The sequence below is a fragment of the Eurypyga helias genome, unplaced genomic scaffold (genome assembly GCF_000690775.1).
Source record: "Eurypyga helias isolate BGI_N326 unplaced genomic scaffold, ASM69077v1 scaffold13808, whole genome shotgun sequence".
NCBI lineage: Eukaryota > Metazoa > Chordata > Aves > Eurypygiformes > Eurypygidae > Eurypyga > Eurypyga helias.
In genome coordinates, this window is record NW_010266344.1 from 12,865 (window position 1) to 22,154 (window position 9,290).

At 51.1% G+C, this 9,290-nt stretch overlaps 1 protein-coding gene across 1 annotated transcript in view; it reads left to right on the forward strand.

The window, feature by feature from the left end:
* Nucleotides 1-9,290, forward strand: part of SLC7A5 (solute carrier family 7 (amino acid transporter light chain, L system), member 5) — a 34,251-nt gene that overhangs the window by 12,858 nt on the left and 12,103 nt on the right. The window contains exon 2 of the mRNA XM_010157041.1: nucleotides 1,180-1,305. Coding sequence (XP_010155343.1) covers nucleotides 1,180-1,305 — 126 coding nt within the window. The remainder of the gene's footprint in view (nucleotides 1-1,179; nucleotides 1,306-9,290) is intronic.

The window sequence follows — 9,290 nt, forward strand, 5'->3', positions numbered from 1 at the left end:
ACGTTGGATCGAGTTAACAGGGATTGCAGCCGGGCACTTTGATGCTGACGGTTGCAGTAGCCGCTTGGGTTTCCGTGCCCTCAGCCGCGTACTTCCCAGCGCAGCGGGGCGGTTCCCTGTCCCAAGGAGCGTGTGTGCTATTCAAACCGACTAGGAGAGGCAGAACAGAGAAGTGCGTGGCTGCGGAGCCTTGCTCTTGACAAGTTTCTGTTGTAGGAAGAAGCTCTTCGTGTTTGCCATTGCGCGGCACGTCGAGGACAACCAGGCGGTCAGGCCCAGCCAGCGTGGGTCTGTGAGGGGTTGGTCCTGTTTGACTGACCTGACCTTCTGGGACAAGGTGACCTGCTCAGTGGATGAGGGAAAGGCGGTGGGTGTTGTCTACCTGGGCTTTAGTAAAGCCTTTGACACCGTTTCCCACAGCATTCTGCTGGAGAAACTGGCTGCTCCTGGCTTGTATTGGTACACTCTTTGCTGCGTAAAAAACTGTTTGGATGCCCAGGCCTGAAGAGTGATGGGGAATGGAGTTAAATCCCATTGGCAGCCGGTCACCAGTGGTGTTTGTTCCCCAGGGCTCAGTGCTGGGGCCAGTTCTGTTTAGTATCTTTATCAATGACCTGGACCAGGGGATTGAGTGCGCCCTCAGTACGTTTGCAGATGACACCGAGTTGGGCACAAGTGTTGATCTGCCTGAGGGCAGGACGGCTCTGCAGAGGCATCTGGATGGGCCGAGGCCACTGTGTGTGAGGTGCAACCAGGCCAAGTGCCGGGTCCTGCACTTGGGCCTCAACAACCTCCTGCAATGCTGTAGGCCTAGGGATGTGTGGCTGGAATGCTGCCTGCTGGAAGAGTTGTGCCAGGGAAGGTTTAGATTGGATATTAGGAAAAAACTCTTCATCAAAAGGCTTCTCGGGCATTGGAAGGGGCTGCCCAGGGAGGTGGTGGAGTCTCCATCCCTGGAGGGATTTAAGAGACGCGGGGATGAGGCGCTTTAGGGACATGGTTTAGGGGTGGGCATGACTCTCTTACATTGGTCTTGATGATCTTCAGGTCTTTTCCAACCTAAATGATTTTATGATTCTGAGTTTTAGCAAAAAGCAGATGCCAATTTGTAACCATTTGTATTGCATTTTAAGTGTTTCGCAGAGAACTGATGTGTCTCCTCTTGTCCGTGTCCCTTAGTGCTCCTCACAGCAGTGAACTGTTACAGCGTGAAAGCTGCTACTCGTGTTCAGGATGCCTTTGCTGCGGCCAAACTGCTGGCGCTGGCCCTCATCATCATTCTCGGCTTCGTGCAGCTTGCGAAGGGTGAGTACGTTTCCTTTTTCTTTTGAAGGTGGCGTGCAGCTAAAGCAGAATCTGGGAATGAGGGATAAAGCCCAGGAGTGCTAACCGAAGCGTTTCACACCTAGCAGAAGCGCTTTTGCCCTCTTGGGTGCTTGGGTGATATTTTCAGCTCACGCTTTCCGAAGGGCTGACTGCTTTTGTGAGATTACGGGTTTGCCTCGCCGAAGTGATGCTTGATTTGACACTCCTGGAACCCAGCATATGCCACCCAAGGTCTTTTTCCACTTAATGCCACCACTGTGTGGCCTCTCCCTTGGAGATTGCAGAGCTGCCAAGTCTACAGGGAATGAAAATCCTGGAGCTATGGCTCTCGGAAGTCTTTTCTGTAACCAGTGGCCAGTTGTGGCCATTGGCTGGTAGAGGAGTATCTGCACGTGCAGACCAACCCCCAATCATTTTCATTTTGTCACAAACTACCCCTGCCCACTTCTTCCTGCTTCCGGGATGGAATAGCTTGGTGAGTCCATGGAGTCACACAGGGACATCTGGGTCAGGCAAGGCTTCCAAAACCACGTGCTGAACAGCGGTATCACGGCTCTCAGCTGACGCTGATGCACGTCTGTCAACTGGCGTCCGACAAAGATAAAAATGGGAAGATAAAGCACATTTTCTGGTGGTTTTGCTTGGAATCTTCATGCACACTTAAAATCCTCTCAAACCCAGGGAGATATTTCGTTCCAAGCCCATCTGGTGAACGCAGATAAGCTTTACTGCGTGCTTTTTCGTGTGAGTTTCGTGAAAATAAACTTTTCTTAGGGAACGGTACAGGCCCCAGTTGTTAAACATGGGTAAAAGTCTATAGGCAGTTCCTCCTGTCTGTACTGGCAAGTGTGTGTGTTTGTGTGTGTTTGAGCGTGCACACGGGTTGTTGTTATTCCGCTCTCAGCTATGGGAGCCAGTGCTGTCTTTGCAGAATTTCTTGCTTTATCAGAGGTTTTATTTTCTTCCAGCTCAGCGCCCGTGCTCAATGGGGACATTGTTTGAGGCTTATCACAAAACACACCTCTTTCTTCTTCGTAACTCCCCAGGCTGCTTGGCTGAACGTTGGGGTTGGGTTTTTTTTCCTCTCTTAGAAGGAAAAGGATAAGTAAACATGAACCTCTGTTGGTTCTTCAACATTTTACCACCAAATGGTCTTTACAATTTTGGTTTGCAGGTAATAATCTTGATTTGCATCTTCAGAATTGCCTTCCCTCCCTCTGCACCGTTCTTTTGTCCTTTAGTTGAGGGCGAATCGCTTTCTGCCCTGGTTCCTCACACATAAATACGTGATGTTTCCGTTGACTTATATCTGTAAGCAGTAAGAAATTTCAGTAAGAGATTTCTTGTGTACAAAAATCCCTGTCCTCTACTCTTCTCTCTCAGAAGCTCTTTACCTCCTGCGGAGCCTGTTACCGTTTCGAGTTCTTGCGGGGCCGGGAGAGGTTCAGCTGTGACTTGTGTGCATCTCGCAGTGCCGCTCGTTTCACGTGACATTTAGTTTCCTGCTAAACCACCTCGCTGTTTCGGACAGTGTGAAAGGTGACAGGATCAGGAGCAGTAATTAGGCAGTAACACGTGAAGGCAAAGACCTTTTCTCCCTGTTTGTGCACACCACACTCAACGTGAAGCGAGCTGGTTTGGCGTGGGAACCCACAGGGGATGCTCCTCAGTTACGCCTTGCTCTGTGGCACGCTGCTCCTTGTCTGAGTTCCTATATTACAACCTACTGCCTGGGATTCTGCCTGTGGTCTAACATGGATTTTATTAATCTCCTTATGGAAGTCGCAAGCTTTCTGGTAAGTCCCTAAGCATGTGCAAGCTCCGTTCGGATGCCCTTCCTTAGCTTCCACGTACATTTTTACAACTTTCTCAACTTCTCTTTAAATCGTGCCAGGTAACCTGATGCTTTTATGTAGCATGGATACATGAAGAAACTTTCTTTTCTTCAAGGAAAGCCTAGTAGCATCACTTAAAGCATCCTGAAAATGGGAAAGCGCCGCACTGTTCTCCATCATTGTTGGGACAGTACTTGGGTGCAAGCCCTGAGCCATTAGAAAAACACTTTTTAAGTGTAATGCAGAGCTCAAGTGGGTTGTCCAGGGAGGCTGTCTCACTGGAGACGTACAAGAACAGGTGAATATACGCCTCTCGGGGAGGTGTAAGCACGTCGAACCTGGCTTGGAGCAAGGGGGACGAACCTGGTGCATGTGGAAGGTGCCGTGTGAGAGCTCTCTGGGGCTGAGCTGTGCCCTGGTAGCGCAGGAGTGCTGGATCTTCTCCAGGCGAAATGCGACAGACCCATTCTTTCCAAGGGCTGACGCTTTTAAATGGGTAACTTTTTTCCTAAAAGCCTGTTTGACCTCTGAGTGGGTGGGAGATCCTGGGTCCCAGACATAACCACAGTCCCATGCCTTTCCCACTCCTCTGCATGCCCTCGTTTTCCTTTATCCCAGTTCCAGCGCTCTTTGGACAAGGAGGACTCTTACACTACCAGCTCAGTAAATTGGGTCCCGAGGCGACGGCTGGAACTGCGGTGAAATACGCGCCAAGTTGGCTTGTCTGGGGCTGCAGTTTGAGCAGGGAGCGGTCCTGTCTTCCCGTGACGCTCCGGATAGTGCCTGAGCAGTGCTGATTAACGGGCTGTAATGGTTACTGCCCCACGGCTGGTCTGTGTTTACAGCATCCGTAACAGAGAAGAGGAGCAGTGCCGCAGTTCCTTGCTGAAATGTGGGAACTTGGGAGACTTTACAGAAGTTACATCTTGCTCTGTGTCCACCTCCCGCCTTCAGCTTTCAGCTTTTTTTCTTTGCAGAAAAGCAGTAACATCTCAAGACAAAGAAATATGTGGCAATATTACCCCACAGAAAACAGCGTTTCCTTGTGATCCTTCTGTGGACAGCTGTTTTACATCACTCCTTTCATGCAACTTCAAAAGGAGGGTAGAAGTTGGTTTCCTACTCAGACAGCCTTTCAACTACTTGAAAGTTGAGTCGGTACAGCTGACGCGCTTGGGATGCAATTATTTTACTAATACAAAAGTCACAGTTCTAAAAGCCTTTGTGGGGCTAGAGTTGTGTTGAAAGTTCAGTGTCCTGGACTTAGTGTCTTGGCGTGTGAAACCTTATATATGGACCCCCAGCTGTACAGCCCACCGGTCTGTAGGACTTAAATAGCATAAGTAACTTAGAGCATAGAAAAGATCAGGGGTTTTTATAAAAACTAGGCTTATTTTTTGTTCTACTGTCTATCAGATTTCACAAATCGCTTTCTGCCCAGCTGCCACTGGGTATGTTTTGGCCATCTTCTTGATCTGCTGAGCAGGATGCCTGGGACTAGATCCTAAAGCCCGTTGGGACAGGCTGGGCAGGGTTAAGGGATGTTTTCTGCCCTGGCTGTGACACAGAGGTCTGTGGTTAGGTCTGCAGCTCTGCTTTTTAAGGCTTACGGTGCCTTAAAAAGTTAACCCAGGCATGAAACGGTCAAACAAAAGGGCTAATCTTGAAGGACATGCTCATGGTTTTTACATGCAGGGAAATTCAGGGAAGGCTTTGATGTAAAATAATTCTAAAAAAAACATATCACAGTCATATTTCAGATATATTCTCTTCTGTTGTTGCTGTCCTGGGGTTTCTCACATGTTTATCTGCCCTCGGGCAGCGAGGTGCTGCTCCTGCCTGCTGCGCGGTCGGGGAGCGCTGCCGTGCCGGGCTCCAGCCCTCGCAGCGATTCCTCACCAGCAGTTCTGCTTAAAAAAACCCAAACCCTAGAAACGGGCATTTGGGACTTAGGGAAATAGAATTTAACACTTGTTTTATTGAATTATTTTAATTGAACTTATTGTCCCTCCTCCCTCCCGATGCCTGGTTTTTGATCTTGTCTGCGGTGCCTCGAGTGCCTGTTTGGCGGCGGCAGCATTAATCTGAGTCCCTTCATGGGCCTGTCAGAGCCCAGCAGAATTGCATCTGCTGAACAAGCACGGGGTGAAGCAAGGACAAAGTAGGCAGGTTTAACTCCAGACCTTTGCCGTGGACGACTCAGACTAAGCAGGGAGTTTCGGTTTTAGTCTTGTTTTGCTTCTTTAAATAGATGTGTGCAGCCTCAGCACTGGCACCCCCATCCCAGTATCACTTGTTCTTTGTAAAAATGTGTTTAGAGGTATAGTTGTGGCTGGTAAATTCTGAACTTGATGCAGGAGGGTTTCCGAAAGTGCCGAAATGAAGGTCCAAGCCCTCAGTCATTAATGTGTGCTTATTGTGTTTGGGAAACCTCCTAAAAATGTTATCTGAGTCTTCCAGGTGCAACATCTGGGCTCTGTGGGCATGCAGGCACATCTGGGTGCTACTTTCGTGTGTCTTTTGCTAGAAAACACCCATCTGGTCTCTGGCTTTGTGAGGGTTATTTTGTTAGTTCCCTCTCCAAACTTTTCTCTTTGCCTTTTTGGTTGTTTTCCTGTGTGAAAAATCTTGATTAAGACAGACCTGAGGAGAGGGAAAGTTTACTCACTCTTCTTTTCCTCCCAGATTTTCTTCTCTGCTGCCAGTAGCAACGTCAGTTGAACGTCCCAAAAAAGCCCCTTGAGCCAGATCTGCGGTGACACGGGGCTGAGCCGGTGACCCCTGCAAAGAGCAAAGGCGATGGCTCTGCGCACGCAGCAGGGTGGCCATCTCGCTGGTGTCTGTGCCCACAGCGACCAGCTCACCCGAGGGACTGGCTCTTGGACAAGCCTGGGACACAAGAATCCCGCTGAGGTGGAGCTGTAGGTGTCTGGGATGAGTTTGGAGCCCCAGATGGGTGTTCACTCAGCCAGCCCGTGACTAACTCGCACTGTAGATCCTCCCTGGCAGAGAAGGGGCAAAGCTCATGGGTAGTAAACGCCGCTCAAGCTTTTGAGTGTGTCCCTGCAAGTTGGGGCTGAGGCTTGTGGATGAAGGATTGCAGGAAAAGCTTGCCCTGCAGCGTCCCGAGCCGTTTCTTGTTAGGCTGGCATGTAGAAATGCCACTCTAACATCATTTTCCAGCAGCAAGTTTTGAAGGAAAGCGACTGTGCTTCCCTTACTCGCCCTCTTGTTCGTGGAGCACGTGGAGAGTGGAAGACTGTACCGAAGGAGAGCACGAACAAGGAAGCTGGGAAAGCTGCCAGCATCCTGCACCTCTAAATCACATCAACCACACGTTGGAGATTAATCAGGCGTCTTAATGCTGGGGGGTTGATACAACACAATTATGTCTTATGGGCCTCTCGCTCTCTAATCTTTGGTTTCTTTTCCAGCCGAGGGTGGATGCTGAGGCCGGGTGGGCACGGCAGGTTAGCGTGCTGTGCCGCTTCCCTGCTCCGGCTGGGGGTGAGAGCAGCCTTTCCTTTCTGCTCAGACAGTTTTCTTCTTGCCCACTCTGCCGGGGAAATTTTTGGCAATTATAGATTCCGGGGTAGAGTTCAGCCTGCTGGGGCTCTTGCATTTTACAAGAACAAAGTTGCCTGTCCAAAACCAAATAAAATGCCTTTAATAACAACAACAGAAAACCCCAAACTACAGAAGCAGCCGGTCAGTGACCTGTGCTGCTTGCTACGATCTCGGGCTCGGGGCGGCTCCGTATGCACACGCTGGCAGCTTGGCCTTTAACGATGGCGTGAGCTGCTGTTTGCTTAACGTGGCGTGTGGAGGCTCGTGGCTGCGTTAATTCTTCAGGGTGGGAATGTGCCTTCCCGTCTGACAAGCTGCTTTATCCAAGGAGTTGTGGGTTGCAGCTCATTTTTGGCATCCTGAAGGAAGTGCCAAACGCGAAGCGGGATCGAGGTAGGTGCCTTGCGCTGGAGGTTGAGGAGCGCCTCCCGGACTCGCCGCGGGGGACCCTGCTCGCCGCCGCCGTGGGCTGAGCGGGTTTTAAGGCAGCTGCCACAAGAGGCTCTGCAGGCTTCTCGTTCTTCCGTGTGCAGCTATGCCAGCAATGCAGACGTGTTTGACTAGAGAGCAGCTAATACTTCGGCATTTGCTTCTTTGCATCTCTGTCTGGATCTCCTCCCTCCGTCTCCATGAAGCCTTTGGCCGCAGCGGCCTTTCACGGCTCAGGTCTCCCCGTGCCGCCGACAGCTCGGTGTAGCTTTTGCTGGAATTCTCTACTGGTCCTTTCCCACAGCCTTCAGCTGCTGGGCTGAAATTAATGGCTTAGTTGTGGTGCTGGAGGTGCGGGTGACCGGCAGGATCTGCCTTCCCCAGAATGTTCCTGGCTGTCCTGCATGTCAAGCTGGTTGGCTCTGGTTAGCCCCTCCGGAGCCTGGTCGGGAGGGTCATCCTTGTTTGTCAATCAAGTTTCTATGGATGTGGAGTGAACCTGTGTATGAAAAGGAAAATCCAAGCTTATGGAAGTGGCTGGAAACCCACTGGGTGGTTTCTTTAGGGTTTGCACCTTGCTGTTAATCTGCCCTGATAGGGACAGGCATGGGGACGTGTAGGACACCTTTCCGTGCTGTGGTAAGGATCAAAGGGACCCTGTTCACCCGGGGTCTCTGCACTGCCTCTGCTTTCTGGCTGCCGGCGCAGACACGGCGTTTTGCGTGCTGCTGCTTCTGGGTCTGCTGCTTTATTTCTCGTCAGCGAATGTTATGCTGGCAGATGCGAAGGTTGTGAAAGGTGTTTGCTTAGGAGGAGGAGGGTAAAAGGCTTTTTGCTGGCATCAGCAGGATGCAGAGGTGAGAAAGGTAACAAAACACTCACTGGTCCCAGTCGGGGGCCATTGCAAAAGGAGAAGCCGTGAAGCTTGAGGTGTGTGCTTGGTGGAGCGAATCCAGGAGCCAACCCGGAGGAGAAATTATATCGACAAAGCTTCCCAGCATTGGGAGGAGAGAGGGACTTTCCCATAAAACAGAAGGAAGTCATTGAAACGAGGGGAAGCGTCATCACCTGTCCACAGCTGGTGGTGAGAACCAGGGACGTAACACAGGAGCCCCAGCTCCTCCTTGGATGCCCTCTCTGCTGGTCCACGGGTTCTGGTGGTGTCATTCAGACCCGTGAACTCACCAAGTTTAACAGCTGCTGTTCAGAACTGCTTAATGCAAAGCTGTCTGCAGAGTGGCAGCGATGAGAGAGGAGCAAATGGCTTACATGGCTCCCAAGCGTGGATTTCCTGGGGAGCCATGAGCTGCTGAAGCAATGCTCTCCTCACCCTGGCCCCTGTGTGTGTCCTGCCCTCTTGTTTTTCTGACTCAGTCAGTTGAACTCTTGCTGCTGTTCTCAGGAAATGGCTCAACAGTTGAGTGGATCTTCTCCTCTGGGGTTTTTCATACATGCAACGCATTTCTCCCTGGCTTGGTTTCCTCCATGAGCTGAGGGCCCCCCCCTTCTCTTGCTGAGCTCTCTAGATGGCTGTGTTCCCTCTCCTCGCTGTTTAGGCAAGTTGAAAATATTTAATTATCATTAAATGCTTTCTGCAAGAGAAGATTGCTGCGCTATTAAAACCGGAATGGACATGACTGGGGAGCGAATGAACATTTTCAAAGAAAGGGTCTGAACACGCAGCGCATGGACCCGAAATAGGTCCCTCCCGCAGAAAGGCCCCAGGTGACCCATCGCTCGCTGGCACAATTACCAGAGTCTTGGCAGCTGGCAAGAGCAGCAAATGGGGTTTGTGTCAGAGCTTGTTACCGTAATTTGGTTAATTGTAGAGCAGAGTGCAGTGGAACAGCCAGTTCAAACCAGGTTTCAGATCGCCGGGGTGCCGGGCACGGGCAGGGCATTGCCTAGAGAGCAGCCCCAGCTGCGTGGGCTGGGGAGGAGCAGGAGGGTGGGCAGAGCACGCCTCTGCCGGGGATGCGCCGGCTTACAGAGCTGTCGCTGCGTGGGAGCAGTCGAGGCCACGCAGAGTTGTAACCCTTGATTTGATCCGAAGTCTGCAGTTCCAACCTCCCAGGTCTGGAGGCCTGAACTGCACGTGCAGGCTTGAAGGATGCTGCGTGTCTGGGGCCGAGG